At 38.3% G+C, this 26,008-nt stretch overlaps 1 protein-coding gene and 1 pseudogene across 9 annotated transcripts in view; one reads left to right on the forward strand and one right to left on the reverse strand.

The window, feature by feature from the left end:
- The window catches only part of USP40 (ubiquitin specific peptidase 40), an 81,118-nt gene that overhangs the window by 1,169 nt on the left and 53,941 nt on the right, over nt 1–26,008 (forward strand). For 4 of the 9 annotated variants that reach the window (XR_008682686.2, XM_055401713.2, XM_055401717.2 and 1 more), the window contains exons 2-10: nt 66–283; nt 3,367–3,434; nt 4,556–4,669; nt 7,558–7,722; nt 9,431–9,577; nt 11,861–12,004; nt 14,969–15,097; nt 20,783–20,878; nt 22,246–22,353. Coding sequence is in view for 8 of the 9 variants with exons in the window: in XM_055401713.2 (XP_055257688.2) it covers nt 85–283; nt 3,367–3,434; nt 4,556–4,669; nt 7,558–7,722; nt 9,431–9,577; nt 11,861–12,004; nt 14,969–15,097; nt 20,783–20,878; nt 22,246–22,353 (1,170 nt within the window). In the remaining variant the exon portion in view is untranslated. Of the gene's footprint in view, nt 1–65; nt 284–3,366; nt 3,435–4,555; nt 4,670–7,557; nt 7,723–8,047; nt 8,068–9,430; nt 9,578–11,860; nt 12,005–14,968; nt 15,098–20,782; nt 20,879–22,245; nt 22,354–26,008 lie in introns of those variants that run through there. The other 5 variants (XM_055401716.2, XM_055401715.2, XM_055401718.2 and 2 more) reach the window with 5 other exon arrangements.
- On the reverse strand, nt 24,283–24,399 carry LOC129541902 (small nucleolar RNA SNORA11; annotated as a pseudogene).

Raw genomic sequence — 26,008 nt, forward strand, 5'->3', positions numbered from 1 at the left:
GGAGATGTGGGGAAATTCTGTTTTAAAAATAAAGACATTTATATAACATGTCATATTTTTTTAAGGGTAATATTTAGTTTCACAATGTTTGGGGACCTATTTGAAGAAGATTATTCCAGTGTGTCAAATAATCATTATGGAAAAGGGAAGAAATTAAAGACCAAAGCTTTGGAGCCACCTGCTCCTAGAGAATTCACCAATTTAAGTGGAATCAGAAATCAGGGTGGAACCTGTTACCTCAATTCCCTTCTTCAGACTCTTCATTTCACACCTGAATTCAGAGGTATGATATGTTACATGCATTTGGCTAGTAATATGTACCCTCATCTCTACATGTAATTAATCATGCAGAATCACAAGTAGATGAATTATTTTAAACGTGTATTCCACAGTATGCGTTAATTGTTCCTATGAGGGACATAAATTGGTAATTATCTGCAGAGAAATGTGAAACCTAAGTTATGAATATTCTGTATGATCACAGTAATGTTCAGTAACAACTAAAAATTAAGCAATGTATTTCTTTTGTAACTCCTTCCTGTAATTTAGAATATGGGGCGTCCCTGGTGGCTCAGTTGTAGAGAATCTGCCTCCCAGTGCAGGGGATTCAGGTTTGATCCCTGGGTGGGGAAGATCCCTTAGAGAAGGAAATGGCAACTCATTCCGGTATTTTTGCCTGAGAAGTCCCATGGACAGAGGAGCCTGGGGGGCTGCAGCCCATGGGGTGGCAAGAGGGTTGGACCTGACTTAGAGACTAAATAGCGTAATTTAAAATATAATGTAAAGACAATTTTGTCATGAGGGCCAGTCTTCATTATTGTTTCAGTATTTGTATTTTTTTTATCTTCTCAAAGTAATAAACACTTAAACCAGAGTTACTCAATGCAGTTATATGCTTCTCTTTGAAGTGGGGAGGTGTTGTCATATTAATTCATACAAACTACAGTCATTTATCTGCAATTCTGAAATCCAGAAAATTCTAACAATATGATGTAATAATCTGAACCTGTTTGGCCTCAGACGTTGACCTGATGTGAGACTGTTTCTAGTCTTAATTTTCTCACGTGGGTCGTATATTTGTTACAGGAATATTAAGGTTAATATTGGTTAATAGATGCTATTAGTCCCACACCCTCCTGGGGATGTAATGTTAACATATGTAACCCTTTTTTCGTAATAACTTTCTAAAATCTGGAAATTCTGAATTCCAGAGATACAGGATGTTAGATAACAGACCATGTGCATGGAATAGAAACCCAGTCAAAATAGCTCAATTAACGGATTTACTCTAAGAATCTATGGGGAATCTCGTAGAAACCACCTACAGGAAGCTACCTTACCTCCTTGGACCCTTGATTCCTTGCCCCTGTTTTTCTCCACGTTTGTCCCCAAATCCCTTCTTTGCCAACTAGCTTCCTCTGCAGGGATGTCAGTCCCCTTGATTTTGGTGCTAATGTTGTTCTACCTCCACATGGCTTTGGAGGGTCCCCAGCTACAAAGCTCCATGACTGTAGCTCAGCTCCTCACATGTCTCCCTAATCTGAGGATAGACATCTTGGCTTTTATTCACTATTCACCCCCTTCCCACCACTACCAAATGTAGCAAAGTTTTGTGACGTTTTTTGTTGTTTCTAAGCTTACAAAGACTTCCTGCCTTCAGACATTTAGTGTATAATAATCATCAACCCCTTCCTAGGGCCTTCTAATAGTTTGAGTTGAATTTGGGATTTAAGAGTGTTGCTTCTCATCTTGGACTCCATCCACTCCGTCAGAATATCCCCCCCAATGCATTCAGTAATTCCACCATTAAAAGTTTGCAAGATGAATAAGCAGATTCTTAGGGAGATTAAATCTTTCCTAAGTTTTAGTATAATTGAAATTAAAAGAGCGACTTGAAGTAGAAAATTAAAAGAGACTATATAATTGGTTAATTTTGCTGTACTGCAGAAACTAACACGACATTGTTGTGTTGTTATATAGTTGTATATAAATCAACTATACTCAATAAAAATATAAAAATAAAAAATATTTTCATAAATAATCCAAAAAGACTGAGAAAGGTGGTTGTTTTGAAAGGCAGTTAGGTCACTGAGAGTACCGCTAAGCAAGGATAGGGCTGAAAACCCCAGGCCCTCTTCTCTAGCAAAGCAGGTAGCTGGCCAAGCACATGGGTTGACACGCTAGTGTGACTTGTGCACTTGTGAGGCTTAGCATGAATCCTGATGCTTGTTGATGGGGAAGTGCAACTTGGAAAAGGGTAAGGACTGACAGAATGGAGGGAAGCTTTTTGGAATCCTTCTTAAAGGAGCAGAACTAGCTTTGGTTTCCCTGTACTCCCAGGTCAGTGTAGCTGGGAATAGTGGGAGATGATTGTGAAAGTCTCTCTGTGGTTTTTATGATTTAATGTTTGTGTATACAAACTTCATGTAGTCTTTTCCCCCCAATTCCTGCTGGGAACTCAGGAACAATGTAACAGTAATCACTAAGGCAGTAGTGGTTTTCAGTGCAAGACAACATCTGTTCCATCCCTTCTCCCTCAAGTACATCAGAGTCTCCCAGTAGGAGTTCCTTTCTGAATGCAGACTTCCCAAACAATTCAAATGTGCCCCATTGGGTGGCATTCCTAGACACTGAATTAAAAGAAAATTCTGGAGACCAGCAGTGGGTTACCAACTTTTCTTTTCCAGGTAAGCTCACTACCATCTGCTAGTACCCCTGGTGCAGGAAAGATATTTTCTTACCAAAAAAGAGAGAGTGGTTGGCAGTCTCACTTGCAGCTTGTAAATGTTGTAACCCTACTACATATTTCCTGATTCTACTCATGTGACCTTTGGAACCCATTGCCATAGGCAGTCGGAAGCCACCAAAGATTTATGATATTGCAGGGTTTTTAATTGTATGATTTTCCATTTACAGCTCTCTCGTATTGAAACCTTAGCTTCTACTTTATAGTCTGTGGTTAAAAGTAATGTTGTTGTTGCTGCTGTTGTTTAGTTACTAAGTCTTGCCTGACTCCTTTAACAGCCCCATGGACTGTAGCCCACAGGCTCCTCTGTCCATGGGATTTCCCAGGCAAGAATACTACAGTGGGTTACCATTTCCTTCTCCAGGGAATCTTCCTGACCCAGGGATCGAACCTGCATTTCCTGCATTGGCAGGCAGATTCTTTACCACTGAGCCACCAGGGAAGCCCAAAAACAAAGTTACCAGAAAGCAAAATGTGTGGTGTAGGGCTATAAATATTGTCATAATCTTATTTCTGAACCTTTAGCTGATTTTTACTTACTGGTGGCCTTGGCTTTCTAAAACAGTTTTCAAAAATGAAATAATGTCATTTACGTCTCTTGATTCTACTTTTTTGTTTAGAAGCTTTATTCTCTCTTGGCCCGGAAGAACTTGGTTCGTTAGACGACAAGGATAAACCTGATGCAAAGGTATTAAATCAATGATTTACAGGGGATTTTTGAAATATTAAGGAGATGGTTTAAGGAAAGAATTAAGTTCCTTATTCATAGAAATCAGTAATTTTATTAATTACCAAATTATGATCTTTATTTTAGAAAGTTCCTTGCCCTGTACCTACTGGTAAGGGAATGTCCCTTCCAGAGAATTGCTTTTCCAGTTGTAATGCTGCTGCCGTTTTATAGACAGCCTCACTCTCCACTAAGGAGATATTTGCAAATCATCCACACGAGCCTACCAAAAAACCCACTTAATGCACTTACATGTAGCAAGAACAAAAATTGAGACCAGTATTCTCTCAGTCTGGTATTCTGGAGATAAACTGAGGAATTGGCTTACTGTAAGTGCATATCTAATCATGTTCCTCACTTGCTTAAATATCATTCAGAAATTTATCACCCCAGACTACAATCTGTACTTATCTTAGTAAGAGTTGCATGGTCAGCCCAGTGTCTCTCAAACTCCGTGTATGGCAGAGAGCCTGGTTTTTGGTTTTTTGTTTTTCAGTCTGTTGCAGATCAGATTTTTGTTGGGTATAAAAAAACGTATGACAATGCAAAATTGCCGTAAAGTTTCTGGCATATTCTCACTTTAGATACTTAAGTCCAGTCTTCAGAGCAGGCTCTGAGCAGCATTCTTGGTGCCCTAGCCCACACCACAGGGGCAGAACTGGTGTGGTGCTGGCAGAAGAAAGCAAGGGCAGGGTGCAGCCGGCCCTGTGAGATTTTTGCGGCTGGAAAGTTCTTCATAGGAAGTGTGTCTGTATATGAGCTGTTTTGGAGAAAGGATGAGTTGTTGGAGACTTAAGTTCCTGGCAGTCTGTGATTAATTGGGTGGTTTATTAGGGCCGGTTTGGGTTTTAATATTAATCTGTACTATGCCAAGTTAGAGAGTTCCAGGTAGCTAAGAATTGTATTGAATTAGAATTTTCAAAGAAAAATAAACGTGTTCGTCCTTCCCAGTATTTGTACATTTTCTCCTGAGTGAACTAAGTCGACTGGGAGACAGGAGAACACTAGTACACAGCTCCTTTAAAAACCCTCAGCCAGCGTGTAAAAGAGTTCATCTAGGAGCACGTTTGTTTCTCATTCAGGTCCGAGTCATACCTTTGCAGTTACAGCGGTTGTTTGCACAGCTTCTACTCTTAGACCAGGAAGCTGCATCCACAGTCGACCTCACTGACAGCTTTGGGTGGACCAGTGATGAGGTACGAAGGTCAGCTTTCCAGGGAAATAGTACGAGCAATAAAGAGTGAACACTGGCTTAATGTTATCTAGTTTCCTTTAATTTTATCTTATGGTCTCAGGATATTGTTTAAATATTTACTTCTAATACTACACAATTACAAGCCAGAAATACATTTTAGACATTTGCTGTTACCCAGGATTTTATGAAAGGATGTTGTTTGGGACTGGGGAAAGGGGTTGTGGATACAGGGAGAAATGTTTGTAAGAGTTGGTTTTTATCATTTCTAACCTTTGTATAGTGTAGTTGAGATGTAATACCTGTTATGATAGTGGAAAATTGCCATTTTTATAGCAAACCACTTATCAACTTAAAAAGCTGACTGGCAGTTAATATATATGCCTGTATGTGTTTGAATCTGGATATTCCAATTTTGAATATTTTCTTCAGGCAAAACAGTGAAATCATTCTTGGCAGGTCTTTTCATTTTCCCTGTCCTGCTTTTCTCCTGACTCGCTTCATTTTCTTCCTGTATCCTACCGTGTGTGTGGATTTCCTCCTGTTTTGTTTTGTTTTTTATTTTGCTTGTACTCCTAAAGGGTATTTCACTATGTGCAAACACTAAACCTTTGTCAGCACTAAGTGAAGATGTACATTGTCAATACTGATGAGCTGTTAGCTGTACAAAATCAAAACCAGGTCTGCAGTTCTTTGTGGAATAGATGTATTCTTGCAGAGATGAAGGTATGGGAGACCACCACAGAATTTAAAGAGGCAACGATCAGAATAAGGTTATTTTGCCTTCAGAAATAAACTGTGAACTCTTGTCTTCTAACCAGTAACACTAAATAACTGGACGATGCTATGTGGTTGAAGAAGTCAGGTTTGGGCTTGGAAGTAAAATAGAGTATAATGCATTCCCTGAAGAGTGTATGTTTTTGGTGTAGGGCAGGTGCTTAGGGTGAATTCCTTTTTCTTTCCTTGTCTTAAAGGTATTGTCTTGTCTTACATTATTGAGATATAATTCACATGCCCTAAGATTCACTCTTTGAAAGGGTACAAGTTCAGTGGTTTTTTAGTACATTCAGAGTTATACAAGCATCACTACAGTCAACTTTAGGACGTTTTTTCACTACCACCAAAAGAAACTACGTACCCATTAGCAGTTCCTCCCCGACCCTGTGTGCCCTTTCCCTGAGTCCCTGGCCACCATTTTTCTCCTCTCTGTCTCTGTGGATTTGCCTCTTCTGGACACTTCACAGAAGTAGTTTCATATAGTATGTGAACTTTTGTAGCTAGCATCTTTGACCTAAAGTTTTCAAAATTCATTCGTGTTGTAGCATGTTTCAGCACTTCATTCCTTTTTATTACCAAATAATATTCTATCAGATGGATATGCCTCAGTGTTTCGGCTTCTTTTAACCTAGTCATCAGTCGATGGATTTCTCTTTGTTTGGATAAAGAGCTTCCTCTTGTTGGCTTCATCCTTCTTAAAGCTGTGAAAACCTGATTGATTGATTTCTAAATAAGACCTTGTAGGAAACCCTCTCAGACTGACCTGCAGTGGTAGAGAGGTCTTGGAGGCACCTTTGCCAAACTTAGGATTGTTCAGAAACAGAGCTTGAAAACTGCTGCAAACTTTCTGTCCCATCAGAGCCAGTGATATTGGGGAAATTTGTATCACCTAGTGTCTTGTGTGTCAGAGACCGAGAAAAAATCCTAGGTCTCACGTCTTTTTCCAGCTTTCATCCCTTTATCAGCTTCTCTTCCCATGAAAGTTACCTTCAAAATCGCCTTCTCAGCCCTCTCCTTTGTGCCCTCCATGTGCTCCCCTCCCTTCTTTCTACCTTCCAGTCATGCTCACTCCCGGCGTCCACGTGCCAAGTCCAGGAGACACTGCTCCACTCCCTGCAGCCCTCAGCAGTGGCGCTCACCACCCCTGCTGATGTTCCGTGATCACTCTCCTGCCTCTCCCCTCCCTGGCTCTTCCTCAGGCTCTTCCTCAGGCTCCTGTACTGTTTCTTCCTTGTGTTCTCCACTCCTATATGTTGGTGTGCCTCTTGACTTTGGATTTATAAATGGTTCTCGGCCTCTTCATACACAGTTTCATACGATGATTTCTTGCTGGCTTTCAAAGTAATCTGCAGGTTAAGGCCGGAGAAGGCGATGGCACCCCACTCCAGTACTCTTGCCTGGAGAATCCCATGGACGGAGGAGCCTGGTAGGCTGCAGTCCATGGGGTCGCTGAGAGTCAGACACGACTGAGCGACTTCACTTTCACGCATTGGAGAAGGAAATGGCAACCTACTCCAGTGTTCTTGCCTGGAGAATCCCAGGGACAGCGGAGCCTGGTGGGCTGCCATCTATGGGGTCACACAGAGTCGGACACAACTGAAGCAACTTAGCAGCAGCAGCAGGTTAAGGCAGATTCCATCAGAATTTTTCTCCATAGCAGTGTGTTAGTCTTGCATTGTTGGTCTACATGTCAAAGCAGTAAGCTCTAGTTCTTCTCAAACGCTGATGGTTTCAGAGTGTTTATCTGTCCCTCTGATCTGTGATTTCTCTGTGCACACGCTGCCTGACGGTTCTCTGTCTGTTCCTCTCCTCTCCTCTGGCACAGCCATGTACGTGGTTTCAAGCTGAACAAATGCACTTTGCTGTTCTCAGGTGACTTGAGTTACGTGTACACACTGACCCCATCTGTTTGTTTTTTCATTTTGCAGTAAAAGTGAGATCTGGTGGTGATCTCTTGGCCTGCTCTCAGCTCATTTAGCTTAGTTATCCTTACATTTGATGGAGGCTTGCCTTTGGATTTCTGAACGAGTCTGTGTTTTTTAACTAATATCACTTAAAAAAAGTTTTTAAAATTCTGAAGCACAAAATCACATTTAAAAGTTACCTGTTTTATAGGAAATGAGGCAGCATGATGTGCAGGAACTGAATCGAATTCTCTTTAGTGCTTTGGAAACTTCTTTAGTTGGAACCTCCGGCCATGACCTCATCAACCGTCTATATCACGGAACCATTGTTAACCAGATTGTTTGTAAAGAATGTAAGAATGTCAGTGAAAAGCAGGTGAATATGCAAGAGTATTTTAGTAATAAGTTAAATCATAATTTATAATTAATGTAATCTGTGATCTGTACCATATGAGGGTTAATGTGCTTATTACTATAAATAACTATCACTTTTTTCTTGTACTCTAGATGTTCCCAGATTATAAGTTTATAATCCAGATTTCTCCATGTAAACTGAAAGAAGTAGATATCTTAAGATATAGCTTAAATCTTCTATTTAGTGCTCTAATATTTAGAAAGTAGATTTAGGGAATACTTATAGTAGGGACCTGTGCATCATGAGAAAAGCCAGTATTGTCATGGATTGGAATATGGTCGGAATATCATAAAGAAAGTCACTTAGGTAATAAAAACAGAAAACACGGAGGAATGTTTAAGTTAACAATTAAATCTGTAATTAAATATTGGATTTAGTTTATTGATGTCCCTCAGAAAGCTCGTTTGTATGTGTGTGCTTATGTTTAAATATTATATATATAAAGCTATCATAATCCTGTTTAAACTGGTGTAACCTTCAATTATTTGTCATAACAGATTGTATATTTTGTGTAGTTAGATATTTGCTTATGTAAATTTAATAATCACTGCTTCCACTACAAATCTTATATAACAAATGGTTTCATCACTGAACCATTGTCCTTTAATAAAAACCTCCTTTTCTTATGGCAAGAATTATAGAAAGTTAATATGTTTGTATGAGTAAAAAATTAAATACCATTTTCTAAGTGTTTCATTCATTGCCTTTTTGAAGTATGTATATATTTTTTCTATATTTTTTAATGAAAGTATTGGGCATAAAAAATACTTTTGAGCCCTTATTGTATATCATAATAGAAGATTTGGCCAACCTGGTTTGGAAATATTAAAATGTTATGTGTATGTGGGTTACTGTATGATTGACCACTATAATGTAATGATTCATAAAGTAATTTTAAAACATAATCTACGTGAAGGCACATTATAAATTAGGCATTAACTTTTCACGTATCTATCTTGTAAACCATGTATGAATGTTAGTCTTACTACTTTAGAATTACGCCATGAATTAATTAACTAGTGCTATTTTACGATCCCTGTGATCCCTCAAGGTAATGCTGTTGCACAGACACACATGCGGAATTATAAATGTGCTTTCAGCTTGTCAAATTGTGTCTGTTTAACGTTGGAACTATGTTGTAATTCAAAGGTAATTTTAATTGAATTAGTAGACTCACATTTTAGAAAATATCCTCCTCTTAATTTTCATGAAAATACCTTTGTGTCCTGGCTCAAAATAATTTTTTCTCAAACTAACCCTAGCAGAAGAGGGGGAAGCAGGGTTTACAATAGAGAGTCCAACCATGGGATTGCTGTGCCTGCCTGGAGACTAACAGTACTAATTGAACTGCACATACACACTTTTCAGTTCGTGCGTTCAGTGGTTTATTTCCTGATAAAAATAGGTTTTATTGTATCTACAATGAACTCGTAAATTGGCTCTGGATATATTTTAAGCTGAGTTATAATTTTGCTTGAGAAAGAATAATTTATTGTTGTCAATCTCACCGTATCTAGTTGGGAGACTTGTGCCTTCATATATAGAAAAGATAGGTGTGTTTTAAAAAAGAATATATGTGTCATTATTTCCAGTGTATATTTGAGTTGGTGATTTGTTTGTGAACCTCTGTGGAATTGTATTTTCATTATTATATTCATGTGTATTTCAGGAAGATTTCCTAGATCTAACAGTAGCAGTCAAAAATGTATCAGGTTTGGAAGACGCGCTCTGGAACATGTATGTAGAGGAGGAACTTTTTGACTGTGACAACTTATACCACTGTGGAAACTGTGACAGGCTGGTTAAAGCAGCAAAGGTAAAGATAGAGCCCTGCCTCTTCTGAGGGTGTGCATGTAGTGCTTGGAGCAGGAATATCTGTCAAGTGAAGTCACCTTGTGTGAGACATACATGAAGCTTTTAATCAGTAATAAGGATTGAAAAGACATTTCCTCACACTGTGTATATATTTGTATTTTAATTTTTTTACAATATTTTTTAAGCTTTCAACCTCATGGTTCACTCAACTTCTTTTTCTCCGAGAAAAAATTTATTTGTGGCTCAGTGTTTCTTAAATAAACCTTTTTTTTTTCCCCTTTGGAAGTTACTGTTATGAAGAAGGCAATGTATTTTTGTATCTGCTAACTAGGAAACTTGTTTACCTTTCAGTTTTTTGGTCTTCCACTATGAAAACAGAGAGCTTTATTTTTTGCATATGCAGTTATTGTACAATATTGATATATATGTTGATAGGTATCTTCCTTGATGCTAACAAATCTAATACGGCCTTTCCTTCTCCCCCCATTGAAAGTACCTAACTTGACAGGACTTGACAGAGTACATCAGGGTTTTTCTTCTACAATAGAAGAAAAAGAAAACAAAATTTAAGCAACTGATTTATTTTGCAATGTGGCATCAACTCAGCTGCTATTGTTATCTGTAGTAGGAACTCTTCCAGTGCTTGTGGATGATATGACAGGCTACTCATTAACCTTGTAACCTTGAACTCAGTTGAACCAGTATTTATTGAGCCCTGACTTAAAGAGCTACCACAAAAGATGTATCTTTGCAGTTATTCTGTTAAGACAGAGTGATAGCACTATTCCTAGAGCTGACAATATTGAATTTTCCAACAAAAAAAATGAGGGTTGATTTAGACAGCACACGGTATTGTTTTGGATCCTAGAGATTGTAGGTGAAAATGTGATAAAAACAATAAACTGCATGCCTGTAGCTTTCACAGTGGGATCTGAAACCAGGATTTGAAAACAGTTTTATATTGTTTAATATTTATTTCCATCTAGCCTTTGCCTTTTTATAAACCCAAAGAGAAAGGCTTATTTTTTGCTTACTTTTTTTGTATTTCCTCGTTGGTGTTACAACTACAACCTAATAAAATAAATATAAAATTCAGAGGATGGAGCATCATGGAAGGACAAATACATGCTTAGTTTGGTTGAACTTAATTTGCACATTAGTAAAATAAGAACCTTTTGCCAAACAAAAGTAATTCTTGTATGCACCTTTTATGTCATTGGTTTAATTCATTTTCAGTGAAAATTTTTTGATCTTGATATTTTTAAAGTTGCCTTCTAGTTGCATTATATTTATTGTATTCTAAGGTTAGGCTTGGTTGTGTTACCTAAATTAATGCATATTTTCTTGTTCTGGGCAGTCTTTCTTTTCTCGCTGCATTATAATTGAGTTACTCACTTTTTTTAGATGCATTTTTTTGAGTTCATGTGGAAATCTGCCATGTTGTTAGATTGCTGCTTTTACATTTAATTTCTTTTTCACCTGCTAGATTTGTAGAATTGCTGTCTTATATATTTTTAGGAATGTTAGATATTTATGCTTATGGATAATTTTATATATGGGGGAGGATTTTTTTTTTGCCCCCTCACATTGCCATTAATAAGGGATTTGGGAAAAGCTCATGCCTTTAAAATAAAAAGCAGCTCAGTATAGTGTTTTGTTTTAAAGCAAGGCATTAAAATAAAAAATATTTTACTATCTGCTTTTAAGGACAGTAACTATAAAACCCCAGTCAATTGATCTCAGTGTTTGGAAAGTTAGAGTCCTTTTGAAAGTCTAATGAAAGCTGTGGATCTTCTCCCCAGAAAAATACACACAAATACACATACAATTTTCAAATAATTTAAAGGATTCAGATCCATTGAAACACTCCCTAGGTCGAAGGTGAAAGAGCTCCAGCTCTTCAGTAAATAAGAGCTGTGTAAAGTCGAGATAGTGACCGAGGGGGAAGGTGAAAGGTCGGGGCTCGGGCAGGAAAGAAGCACTGTTTGGGAGGAAGCACCCTCGTCAGGTAGCTTCAATTTTATTTAGGATAGCAACATTAAAACATACAACTGCGCTGTAAATTTTTAGGTGTAAGCATTAAGTGAGTGATATCAACTTTTAGCACCATAAAATAGATGAGTTTATGTCAAGAGCTGTATTGAATGCATAATGATTAGTTTATGTGACTTAAGGACATATTTCTTTTAAAACTGTGTCATCAGTTGCCTTTTTATACCTTATGAAGTGTTATTCTTTTATATAATTCAGCTTTTAAAATTTACATTTTTTTTCCTTTTGACAGTCGGCCAAATTACGTAAGCTGCCTCCCTTTCTTACAATTTCATTATTAAGATTTAATTTTGATTTTGTGAAATGTGAACGATACAAGGAAACAAGCTGTTACACATTCCCTCTCCGGATCAATCTCAAGCCTTTTTGTGAACAGGTTTGAACTATTCTGTTTTGAAATTCTTTCTTTTCCCCTCTAAAGGGGAATCTTTCGTTGACCTGAGTTGCAGTTTGCTTAGTGCCATCTCTCAGCCTTGGCACTGTTAAAATTTGTGTGCTCAGTTGTTCAGTCGTGTCCAACTCTTTGTGGTCCCAAAGACTGCAGCCCGCCAGGATCCTCTGTCCATGGAGTTTGCCAGGCAAGAATACTGGAGTGGGTTGCCATGCCCTCCTCCAGGGGATCCTCCTGATCCAGGGATTAAACCAGCGTCTCTTATGTCTCCTGCAATGGTGGCTGGATTTTTTACCACTGCACAACCTGGGAAGCCCCCGTTAATGTTTAGAGTTGCATAATTCTCTGTTGTGGTGGGATGTGCCATGTATTTTAGGATGTTAAGCAACATCCCTGACCTCTGCCTAGTAGATGACAGTAGCATCTCCCGCTTCTGTGCCCAGAAGTGACAAAAATGTCTTCAGACTCTGCCAAATGTCTGTCTCCTGAGGAGAGAAAAGGTGGGTAAAATTGCTCCTGGTTGAGAACCACTAGTTTATTACAGTCCTTTTTAATTTCCAAGTATGGATTTATTTCTAGTTTTTTTCTTTCCCTAAACTCTCCTTGAAAAATCTTTGAAATGAAAGTTTAAGAATAGAATTAGAAAAGACCCTGCAATAGGAAAAATTACCATTCAGTAGGATGTTCCTCGGAGAAGGCAATGGCAAGCCACTTCAGTACTCTTGCCTAGAAAATCCCATGGATGGAGGAGCCTGGTAGGCTGCAGTCCATGGTGTTGCTAAGGGTCGGACACGACTGAGCGACTTCACTTTCACTTTTCACTTTCCACTTTCACACATTGGAGAAGGAAATGGCAACCCACTCCAGTGTTCTTGCCTGGAGAATCCCAGGGACAGGGGAGCCTGGTGGGCTTCCGTCTATGGGGTCACACAGAGTCGGACACAATTGAAGTGACTTAGCAGCAGCAGCAGCAGGATGTTCCTATTTGGATCTAATTTACTTTAGATGCAAAAATGAATTACACATTTAGAAAGCAAATGAGAAATTGGAATGTCACTAGTGTAGAATTTGTACTCCTTCCCTGGTGGCTCAGAGGTTAAAGCGTCTGCCTCCAATGCGGGAGACCCGGGTTCGATCCCTGGGTCGGGAAGATCCCCTGGAGAAGGAAACGGTAACCCACTCCAGTATTCTTGCCTGGAGAATCCCATGGACGGAGAAGCCTGGTAGGCTACAGTCCACGGGGTCGCAAAGAGTCGGACACGACTGAGCGACTGAACAGAACAGTACAGAACAGAAGACATGGGGGGAAAAACGTTCAAAAACAAATTAATTACATAATAAACCTACTTTATAAGCTGTTTAAAAATGTTTTCTGTGCCGTTGCTATACATGCCAAGATCAGAGTGATGAGACTGAGGCATTTCTTATAAAAATCCATTCTTTATATGTTTGAGACCAGAACATTAATTAGCTAGCTATAGAATTTCTGTGTATCAAAGTAATCTTTTTCTAAATGGTTTTAAATTTGGGTGGACCTTCCTCAGCCTACTTACTGAGCTTTTGGGTTTTATAATTATACTAATTTCCATTGAAAGGTTCTAATGTCTTGGCTGTGAGCTTGTTACCAGCCTACACAGAATAAACAGGTTTTCCAGGGTACTTTTCTCTGCTCCTATTTGCTGCCTGAAAAAAAAAAATCGTTTTGAAATAATTGAGTTATTTCTCCCTGTCTCAGTTTTATTGAGAAATAATTGACCCACATCACTTGTATAAGTTTAAGGTGTACAGAATGATGGCTTGGTTTACATATAATATGAAATGATTACCTCAGTAGGTTTAGTTAACTTCCATTATCTCATATAGAAAAATTTTTGTTCTTTTATAAAAAGTAGTTTGTCACATGATTTTAACATATGTTGAAATAACAAAACTGAAAAAAGCAAGACATTGAGCATCTAAGAAATTCACAATAATTTTGCTTTTTGATTTCTGTATTAATGAAAATCATTATCATCTTTGTTTACATCTCTCTTGGTTTTTACCTGAACCAGACATTTATAAAATGCTGCTCACTTAAAAAGTATAATTTAAGAAAATAAGTTCCTTAAATAATTGACTCTTCCCAAGTAGCATCACATAAGTCAAGTATCTTTTAACCTAAAGTAGGTTTTGTTTTTTAATGCCCATGTAGGTGTTCATACCTGAAGTAGGAAATGGCAACCCACTCCAGCATTCTTGCCTGGAAAATTCCATGGACAGACAGGCCTAGTGGGCTACAGTCCATGGGGTCACACAGTCAGACATGACTGAGCATGCACACATAGGTGTTCATAATTATACAGTTATAGAGCACATTACTTGTGGAGAAGATTGATCTCAGATTTGATAACTGAAAAAAAGAACTTTTCATTCCACTAAACTGCCTCTAAACAAAACCAGCTAGTATTCATAATTGCTAAATTCCTGTTTAATGCAGAGGGGTAATGCATAGTAGATATAGCTGACTTTGAGGCACATAACAATCTTGTTAAAATATATTCAACTGCAAAAGAACTCCTTTATAAACCAGTGTAATAGGTTTAATACGAGACGATTTTCTCTTACTAAAATGCTCTCTCACTCACTGATAGGGTAGTATGTCTTGTGCTATAATGTGGACTTCCATGATTTTAGCCAAAGTACATAAAAATAGCATCTTGATTGAATATATGTTTTTATGTTTAACTCAGACAGAATTTGGTTGGTGTAGTATGACTGGTATTTTCAGTCAAAGAATTATGCATTTCAAACTTTAAAACTGTTTATTCAAATTCATGTTAATTTACCCTAAATAATAATAACCAGTGATGTTTCTTACTGATTTTAATAGTTGAAGTTCTTCTATCCCTTTTCATTATATATCTTTCTGTCTTATGTAAACTATAACGATATTTATGTTCTTTCTTGTAGAGTGAATTAGATGACTTGGAATATATGTATGACCTCTTCTCAATTATTATACACAAAGGTGGTTGCTATGGAGGACATTATCATGTGTATATTAAAGATGTCGATCATTTGGGAAACTGGCAGTTTCAAGTAAGTATAGACATTAGTTTAAGAGTATCTTTGCAACTGTTTTCTAGCCTTATTATTTTGGTGAGGCTATTTTTTGGTCATTTATTATATGTTAACTCTGGAAAAAACACCTCCTATTTGCTCTTCACCTAGGTTCTCCAATTGTTAACATTTTACCACATTTCTGCAAGCCCATCCTCTGTATACAGACACACACACACAGAGTTAACATTATCGTTATTAATGCTGAACCACTTGAAGTTTCATGGGCCTCTTTACCCTTAAATTCTTCAGTGTTTATCTCCAGAGAATCAGGACATTCTCTTGCATAAGCGTAGATCAAAATCAAGAACTTTAACACTGATACAATACTATTTATTATCTAATATATATTTTATATTCAGATTTAACCTGTTTCATCCAAATCCTTTATAGCATTTTCTTCCCACTGTAGTGTCAAGTCCAGGAACATGCATTATATTTAGTTAACATATATTGAAAAGTGAAAGTGTTAGGTGCTCAGACATGTCTGACTCTTTGCAACCGCACGGATTGTAACCTGCCAGGCTCCTCTGTCCATGGGATTTTCCAGGCAAGAATACTGGAGTGGGTTGCCATTTCCTACTCCAGGGGATCTTCCCGACCCAGGGATCGAACCCATGTCTCTTACGTCTCTTGCATTAGCGGGCAGGTTCTTTACCATCTGAGCCACCAGGGAAGCCCTTCGGTCTCCTTGAATCAATAACCTTTCTTCAGCTTTCTTTGTCTTTTATGGCACCAAGCAAAGATGATCCTTCTATATTGTCTTCTTTGTGTTTTACAAATGAGGCTTCAGTCTTCCTGAAATGCTTTGCTGTGAATGGCATGATGTTTATTCTGTCTGGGAACCCAGTTTCCCAGTACCATTTATTTAATATTCCATTCTTTCCCCACCAATCTACAGTGCTAGTTCTGTTATATCAATTGCTGTTTTTATTTAAGTCCATTTTGGGACTCTATATTCTGTTTTTGTTGTTGTTGTTCCTTGTTTTCCTATTCCTCGACAAATGCTACACTATTAATTTCTGTAGCTGTATTGGTAAGTCTTGTTATCTTGTAGGGCAAGTCTTTGTGTTGTTATTCTTCAGGAGTGTTCTGGTTTTTATGGTTTTCTGAACATTTCTTGAGGCACCTTGTCAATATTCTCACACATGTATGCTCATAAAAGTAGTAGGGTTTTGAATCTACGTGTGTAAATAAGATACATCTTTTTGGTTTTTAGAGCTTCTTTAGTGTCGTTTAAAAAAAAGTTTTAAAATTTTCTCTAGAAAATAAATCACTCATCGGGAGTCCAGTTCCAGTTATTTGCAGTGGAAAAAATTGTAATATATTACATGCTAGCCCCAAACTCTCAACCAGTTTCCTAAAATGTAACTAAAACACCAACATGTAAATTCTAACCCATCATGTCGGAGAAGGCAATGGCAAGCCACTCCAGTACTCTTGCCTAGAAAATCCCATGGATGGAGGAGCCTGGTAGGCTGCAGTCTGTGGGGTCACTAAGGGTCGGACACGACTGAGCGACTTCACTTTCACTTTTCACTTTCCACTTTCACACACTGGAGAAGGAAATGGCAACCCACTCCAGTGTTCTTGCCTGGAGAATCCCAGGGAAGGGGGAGCCTGGTGGGCTTCCATCTATGGGGTCACACAGAGTCGGACACGACTGAAGTGACTTAGCAGCAGTAGCAGCAACCCATCATGTTAGTATGTGGCGTGCTTCAAACATACCTTCCTGATTGTCAAACAGTTAATATTGTGATGAATGAATAATTGCCCCACTTGAGGTAACACAGCTTCTTTGAGTGCTGTGCATGCATGTGTGTGTGCTTCGTCGTGTCCAACTCTTTGCAGCCAGGCTTCTCTGTCTGTGGAACTTTTCGGGCAAGAATACTGGAATGGGCTGCAATTTCCTCTTCCAGGGCATCTTCTTGACCCAGCGATTGAACCTCGGTCTCCTGCATCTCCTGCATTGGCAGGTGGACTCTATCACTGAGCCACCTGGGAAGCCCTCTGAGTGCCAGCAGTGTTGAAAGATGCCACGTTCCCTTTGCTGACATTCATTTCGCTTTTCAGAACATCTCCCTGTGTTTCTGATGCTCTGTCAGTTATACGTGGAACGTACTGAGAGATACTTATGTTTGTAAAGTTTGGATATTTAAAGTCTAACTGTTCTATTGGGAAAATATTGACCAGGGAAATGTTCTGTGATACTGTGTCTATTCTGTGTAGTTTTTGGACTGCTTGTGGCTGGTATATTGAAATACAGTTATCTTGTTAGTATATTGACTTTATAATCAACCATCTTGCTTCTGGAAAAAAGACAGTTCTGTTTCACTCTTTCCTATCCTTAACTTCCCATTTCTTTTATTTCTAGAACTGGGTTTATCCAGTTTCGGGTCTAGGAAGCCATACAAGCATCTCTCAAATGCTTGTGCCTATTTGCCAAGACACTAGCTCGTTGGGCACATTTCAGTCAGATAGAGTGACGCACGTCTTACCTCCTCTGTCTAGTCCTGCCCTCCATGTTCCACCCTTAGTTACTGATCCTTAACCTATTACCTTCCTTCACACTGCTGTCTTCCAGTCCCCATGATAAGTGAATCGTACTCTCCAAGCAGCTATTCTCCCCTGCACCCCCCAACTTTGAAACGATTACATTATTTCATTCTCTCTAAAAGATGAAGTTGAACCTTTTATTAGGTCTTTATAGAAGCTTGTAAACAGGTCTTATAAATATCTATTATATAGTTCATTTTTTTTTTCCTCTCTTGGCCCAGTCCACTGTAGTTCTGGTTTTTTCCTCCCACTTGTGCTTCTGTGGTAGCCTTTGTTTCCGATGTTGCCCTGTCTCTCTTCAGCCTTTGAAAGTGCTCCTGCCTTCCATGCAGTTCTGCTTCTGCCTCGGGGCTGTGTCTCTGCTGTCGCCATGCTGGTCATAGGCCCTCCTCAGTCTTGCTCAGCCAGTGTCAGATTTCAGGCACTTCTCTAGCGGGCAGGATTTATCCTGTCTTTTGATGCATAAAGTATTTATTTCCATTTTCCTTTTTAAGTTTATCATTGACGTCATGCACAGAGGTAAGCTTCACACTGTGCGTTGAGGTAGCTCAAAAGGAATGATTCTTCCATATCTTCCTTTTGAGTTGTTCTTCCTTGGACATCTCTACAATTCTGTGTTCATTTCTTTGGAAATGATTAGCAGCATCAAGCTCTTCTCTCAGTTCCATTATATGACTCAAAAGGGCAGGCAGGCATGCTTTCACTTGGTTTGGTTCTCTACACTGCTTCTCTGGTCTGAAGCTCTGGTACTTTAGCAGGGTCTTCCTGAAACTTAAAGAACAATCAGAAGATTGCTTTCTGTCTCTGCCTGTATATTTCCTTATTCATGACTTCTGTGAAACATCATGTTTATCTTTTATTATTATTATTATTCTGCTCTTTAAGAATCACTAGCTTTTCATCTAGAGCTTTATGGTGTTCAAATAATGATGCATGCTTTAAGAGTTTCAGCTTCAGTAGGTATACCTGCTGGACACTGCTTGTCTGTTTACTACCATTATCCTGAGAGATCTCTTATACCTAAAGACAAAGGACTCAAAATACTGTAAACACAGGCAGGTATTGTTTTTTCTGCTTTCAGTTTGGTGATTTCTTCTTCCCTTGCAAGTTTCCCTGCTAGGTGCCATCTGCAAAGAACACCTTTAAATGACCTGTCTCACATAATGTTCCTTGGGTGAAAGCCAACATTTCAGTCTCTCTCAGCCCAGATAGAAGATGAGCTCTTCCCTCTTGCATGGAGGTTATTAACTATTCAGAATGTGGCCCAAGATCTGGCTATGAAGAAGAGCCTGACTTATGCCTTCCAAAAAGGGGGCCTTTCGTTTCATTGATGGTTGATACCACTTTGAACATTTGAGGATGTGGGGCAAAGGAGGCTTTTCAGTAACTCTCACAAGTCAGCCCCAGGACTGGTGCTTGTAGGACCAGCCTGTCCTCACAAGACCAAGGTTGGACACTGGCAGAGTGCAGGAGGAGTCGGCCCAGGCCACATGCCCCCTGCACCAGTGTCACATCCTGGGCAATGCTGGCCTACCTCTTCCCTCCTGCCATTTTTAAATCTCTTGTTTCTTAGCCATGAATGTCTTTGCATGCCAAGTCACTTCAGTTGTGTCCGACACTGTGCAACCCCATGGACTGTAGCCCACCAAGCTCCTCTGTCCATGGGATTCTTCAGGCAAGAATACTGGAGGGGGTTGGCATTTCCTTCTCCAAGGGATCTCCCCAACCCAGGAATCGAACGCATGTCTCTTAGGTCTCCTACATTGGCAGGTGGTTTCTTTACCACTAGGGCCACCTGGGAAATCCGTGAATGTCTTTAAACATCTTAAACACACTATTTTATTATTCTCTACCTGAAAATTGCAGTATCTGAAGACCGTGGGTATTTGGGTATCTGCTGACTCTGTTTCCTCGTGATTTTATTGTTTTAGGCTGTAGACTTGGTTGGCTGTTTGTTTTTTAAGGATACGGTTTAGGAGTGATTGGAAGCCTGAGTTAAAAATACCCTCCATGAAAGATGTGTGTCTGACTCTACCCCATGCCTGTGGTCACCCCCAACCTTTAACACCTTGAAGATAAGATCTGTGTTTTAGAGCCATGCAATTAGTGTGAATTTGGGCCACAAACTCACATGAGGACCTATTTGTGATTATAGATTTTTAGAGGGAGTGTATTTCCATCTTCATCTAGTATCAAGGTGAAAGCAAACAAGTCTCTAATTGTCCTTTGTTGAGGAGGAGGTTTGTTTGTAGATCCTGCTTATATTTAGAGCATAGCCCTTTCAGGTTTCTAGCTTTTTGCTGGGATCTATTTGTGTGGTATAATAAAAATATATACATTTGGTCTTTGTCCTGGATTCCTGGCTTAGAGCTTCTTGAGATTTCCCCAATGATAAGGATGTCTTTTCTTGTTCATAATGACCCCCTTTCAACCATACCTGAGTTTTTGCTAATGAAGTTAACTGCAGGGTGAGGGCTGGTCACCAGAGGAACCAATCACATGATTAGAGGGTTAGAACCTTCAGCCCCCTCCCTTACCAGGGAGGGACCAGGGGCTAGAGATTGAGTTTGGTGGTGTGTGCTCATTGCTGCAGTCATGTCTGACTCTTTGCGACCCCATGGGATTTCCCAGGCAAGAATACAGGATGCATGCCCTCCTCCAGTTCGATTCCTGACCCAGGGATCGAACTCATGTCTCCTGTGTTGCAAGCAGATTCTTTTACCCCTGAGCTACCGGGGACCAATGATGGGTCACCAAGGGCCAATGATTCAGTCAGTCGTGCCTACATAATGAAACTTAAATAAAACTCTGAAAGAAGGGGACAAAGGGAGTGTCCAGGTTGGGGGCCACTGTGCTAGAAGCTTTATTTACCTCGCAATCCCAATTTATAGAAATGCTAGAGAGATTAGGTAATTTGTCCAGGATTATTCAACCACAGTTGAAATTCAAAGCCAGACTGCCTGATTCCAAAGCACATACAAGTTAGTGTTATGTTTTTATCATCACTTTTTCATCTTGAAATCTCCGAGGCACAAACATTCCTGTTTTGCTAATTACTTTTTAAGAGATTAGTGATAGAAACTTTTTTTTATTGTTTTCCTTCTTTAGGAGGACAAAAGTAAACCAGATGTGAATTTGGAAGATATTCAGAATAAAGAGGAGATTGATGATCCATTGATGATTCTAAAAGCAATCTTATTACAGGTAGAAAGAGTATATGTTTATGTTTGTGTTTATGTGTATATCAGCTATATGAGTTAGCTGGTAGAAGTGATACTGTTACTATTCATAGTCTTTTTGGGGGGAAATTCTTTGTCTATTGAAAAATTTTTATTAGACGCTTTCTGATTATGAAAGAAATACTTATGAATGGTAGAAATTTTGAGGGGAAAAATTGAAAGTATATAAAGAAAATAAGTTTAAACTAAATATCTGATTACTGTTAACACTATGATATATATTCTTTGCATTTTATTTCCTTTGTGTTTGTATAGATATGTTAGGATTGGGTTATAAGATTTCTTTGGGTATTATTATTATTATTGTTACTTTAAATAGAATTGGGATATACTGTATATACTTCTTTGGGATTTACTGTTTTCCCATATTATCCTTTTAATGTTTTTAGGTCCTGAAGTTTTGTCCCCTTTTTCATTCCCAGTACTGATAATACCTCACGTGTATGACTTTTAATGTTTGCCTCGTACCCTGTTGTAAACATGGTAGTCTCTTTTCATTTATTCATTCATTCTTAATGAACATTTTTTTCTCAGTTTCTTTCTAGGGACCTAGGCTAAATATTGGTCTATGACTGCTGTATTAGTCTGCTAGAGCTGACATAATAAAATCTCACAGACCGGTGTCTTAATTAACAGAAATTTGCTTTCTCATAGTTCTCAGGCTGGAAGTCCAGATCAAGATGTCTGCAGATTTTATTTCTTCTGAGGCTTCTCTGTTTGGCTCTTGCTGTGTCCTCATATGACCTTTCTTGTTTTCATGTGCATCCCTGGTGTCTCTGTGTGTCCAATTTTCCTTTCTTATAAGGATACTAGATTGGATAAGGGCCCACCGTTAAAGGCCTCATTTTAACTTAGTCATTTCTTTAATTGCCCTATCCAAATATAATCATTTAGTTAAAATTTTGAGAGTTAGGAATTCAACATATGAATTTTTGTGGTAGGGGGACAGATTGCAGCTCAAAATAGTCACTTCTTACCCCCTTTTAGAAATTTATAATTCAGAACATTCAGAAGAGACCAGTAGTCTTTTGGCATGAAAGTATTTCTTCTAAAAATCTCACATAATATAAAAAATTTACCAAATCTCTAAATACTCTGGGTATTGCTCTTGACATATTTAAACGTTACCACATAGAAAGTGGAAAATTCAAGTTTTCTAAACTTTGGCTTAATCTGTTTTTAAAAGCATTTTATTTTTAAATAATTTTGGTTAATAAACCTGCTTGTTTGGTGTTACTTGTTTGGTGTTTATTAATCCTGTTGGTCCCTTGAACTCATAAGCATTGCACTTAAATCTTACCAGATTTTCTTAAATGACCTTTCTTTCATAAGGAGGAGAGTAACCTAATTCCCGTTGATCATCTGGGCCAGAAACTCTTGAAGAAGATAGGAATATCTTGGAATAAGAAGTACCGAAAACATTATGGACCACTGCGAAAGGTATTCATGACATCCTTCTAGAAAATTCCATTCCCAGGAAATTTTGTTGTGATCTTGGCAACATGAATTTCTTTGCAGAAGGAAATTTAAATTAGGTATAAATATAATTAGTATTTTTCTTAATGGTTAAAATTCAGTTAAATGACTTAGTAATTATCATAGAATCAAGAATTAATAAAGAGAAGAATAGAGAATGGGCTTTTAATCACAAAAGCAAAAAAGTCACCAAATTAATATTCTTTTTTTTAAATTAATTTTAATTAGAGGATAATTACTTCACAATATTGTGGTGTTTTTTGCCATACATCGACATGAATCAGCCATGGGTACACATGTGTCCCCTATCCTAAACCCCCCTTCCCTATTTCTCCCCATTCCATCCCTCTGGGTTGTCCCAAAGCACCAGCTTTGAGTGCCCTGCTTCAGGCATTGAACTTGCACAGGTCATCTATTTTACATGTGGTAATATACTTATTTCAATGTGGTAATATACTTATTTCAATGCTATTCTTTCAAATCATCCCACCCTCACCTTCTCCCACAGAGGTCAAAAGTCTGTTCTTTACATCTGTGTCTCTTTTGCTGCCTTGCATAGATCGTCGTTACGGTCTTTCTAAATTCCATATATATGCATTAATATACAGTATTGGTGTTTCTTTCTGACTTACTTCACTCTGCATAATAGGCTCCAGTTTCATCCACCTCATTAGAACGGACTCAAACGCATTCCTTTTTATAACTGAGTAATACTCCATTGTGTTTATGCAAAGTTCCTATTCTAAGGCTTATCATCTTATAGAAATGTCTTTTGGCATTCATCTCTATTTCACTTGATCTTTCTTTGACACACAATTCTACTAAACTTGGCAGTCTGGTTTCCTCAACTGTAAGACGAGCAAAAGCTGGTAATGCTAGAATTGAGACAAAAACTTGACTGAAAACAAGCAAAGCAACAAAACAGTAAAAATTTGGAGCTATTTCTTGTAGAAGCAAGGTGCTTGTGAGTTCTATGACCCTGAGTTTGTAGACAGTCTTAGGTTTTCAGTCAAAACGGTTGGATCAGTGTTTCAGTATTTTACCATTAAGTATGTTATCAGCTGTGCAGGGGCTTTATTGTTTTGTTTTTAAATAAAAATATTCTTCCTAAGTTTGAGGAAGTTAGCTTTTACTCATAGTTGACTGGTAGTTTTATCTCTTTTCTTTGAAGTTAATTTGTGCTTTTATTTGCCGATATAACTTAACTACAGTGGCTTGCAAACTTTTTTGACCTAAAAATACATTTTACATCACAGTCCAATAAACACATATGTATAGAACATGTATACTTATCTGTATAATAAGTTTATTGAGCAGTTTTACAACAGAATTAATAAGGTACAGAAATTTCCCATATTCCCCTTCCCCACAACATGCATAGATGTTATCAACATCATTCATCAGGGTGGTTGGTTTGGTTAACTTGTTTTTGCTAAACCAAGGATGAACTCTGTTGATGTGTTATAATCACCAAAGTCCACAGTTCCATTTTAGGATTCATTCTAATGAAGTAAGTAGTACTACATTCTGTGGGTTTGAAAAAAAAAAAAAAGTATAATGACATATATCCATTATTATAATGTCATACACAGTGTTTTCACTGCACTAAAAAATTGTATTCTGTGTATTCATCTCCCCTCACTCCCAGACTTCTAGCAACCACTAATCTTTTTATTGTATCCATAGTTTTGCCTTTTCCAAAATGGCATAAATAGTTGAAATCGCTCTTTCTTTCAAAGCCTTTATATTTCAATGACCACTCATGGCCCACGCATTCATGGGCTGGACAGACTCTTAAGTAGCAAACTTGCACACTAAATGCTGCAGCTTTCCTTCCAATATTGAACCTTGTCCCACTGGTCCTGCCCAATAGCCACATTAAGTGCAGAGGACACGTGAAGAGTATTTGGTCATAGGAAGTCCGCTAGTTTTATGCCCCTTGTCACAGTGAACCCAGATTCCTTTTGGGTGTATTATAAGCAGCTGATGATTGTATCTTGAATAGAGCTTGGAGTTTATCAAATGCTGTTTGTTTATATTTATTGATGTGACCACACGGCTCTTTTCTTTTGCTCTGTTAATGTAGTGAATTCTGTTGACTTTTTCCAATGTTAAAGCAAATCTTAAATTTCTGGGATAAATCACATTTGATCATGACATAGTTTTATGTATTTCTATTGTTTATGTTGGGCTTCCCTTGAAGCTCAGTCAGTAAAGAATCTGCCTACAGTGCAGGAGACCCAGGTTCGATTCCTGGATTGGGAAGATCCCCTGGAGAAGGAAATGGCAAATATTTGGCTCATATTTTATTAAGGATTTTGTGCCTATGTTTATGAGAGATATGAGTCTTTAACTTCCTTATTTGTAGTATCTTTGTCAGATTTTATTATCAGAGTTAGGGAGGACTCAAAACAAATTAGGAAATTCTCTTCTTTATACTCTTGGAAAGAATTTTTCTAAGGTAGATTATTATGTCTTTCTTAAATGTTTGATAAAGCTAGTTGGACCTGAAATGTTTTTATGGGAAGTTTTTTGTAGTTTTAATTTGTTTGTAGAGTTAGTTACATTTTTATTACTTCTTGGATTGTCTTAGAAAATTATATTTTTAAAAGAATTTGTCCTTTTATATATGGTGTCAAATTTATTGGCATGAAGTTGTTCAGAATATCTCATATTATCTTTCTTAGTGTCTGTAGGACCTTAAGTTCTTCATTTTCTTTCCTGAAGTTAGTAATTTGTGTTTGCTCGCTTTTTTCGTAAGTCTTGCCTTGCTGCTGCTGCTAAGTCGCTTCAGTCATGTCCAACTCTGTGTGACCCCACAGACGGCAGCCCACCAGGCTCCCTGTCCCTGGGATTCTCCAGGCAAGAACACTGGAGTGGGTTGCCATTTCCTTCTCCAATGCGTGAAAGTGAAGTCGCTCAGTCATGTCTGACTCTTAGCGACCCCATGGACTGCAGCCCACCAGCCTCCTCTGTCCATGGGATTCTCCAGGCAAGAGTACTGGAGTCGGGTGCCATTGCCTTCTCTAAGTCTAGACTTAGGGCTTATCAAATTTCAATAAAACAGCTTTTCAAAAAACAACTTTTACCTCATTTTCTACTCATCTGTTTTCAACTTCATTGATTTCTGTTTTTAGTTATTTCCTCCCTTTCACCTCTGGGATTTAATTTAATCATCCTTTTCTAGTTTCTTGGGTTGGTATCTCAGTTGCTTTTAAATCATAATTTCCTTTTTAGCGCTAATTTGTGCTCCATCGCCCTATCGTGTCTGACTTTTTGTGACCTATGGACTAGCCCAACCCGCTAGGCTCCTCTATCTGTGGGATTCTCCAGGCAAGAATACTGGAGTGGGTAACCACTGCCTTCTCCAGAGGATCTTCCTGACCCAGGGATTGAATCTAGGTCTCCTGCATTGCAGGTAGATTCTTTACCGTCTGAGTCATGGTCCCTGCCTTCAAATCTACTTTGTTTGGTATTATTTACTTTGCACCAAGCTCTCTAATGCAAGTGTGTCTGTTGTAAACAGTATGAAGTTGGTTTTTGTTGATTTTGGAAAATTGTGAATTTTAAGGAATTTAATCTCTTAAAGTGTCAAATTTGTTAGCTTAAAGTTGTTTGA

This window comes from Moschus berezovskii, chromosome 4 (genome assembly GCF_049115385.1).
Source record: "Moschus berezovskii isolate FMDL1 chromosome 4, NW_MosBer_1.0, whole genome shotgun sequence".
Lineage (NCBI taxonomy): Eukaryota > Metazoa > Chordata > Mammalia > Artiodactyla > Moschidae > Moschus > Moschus berezovskii.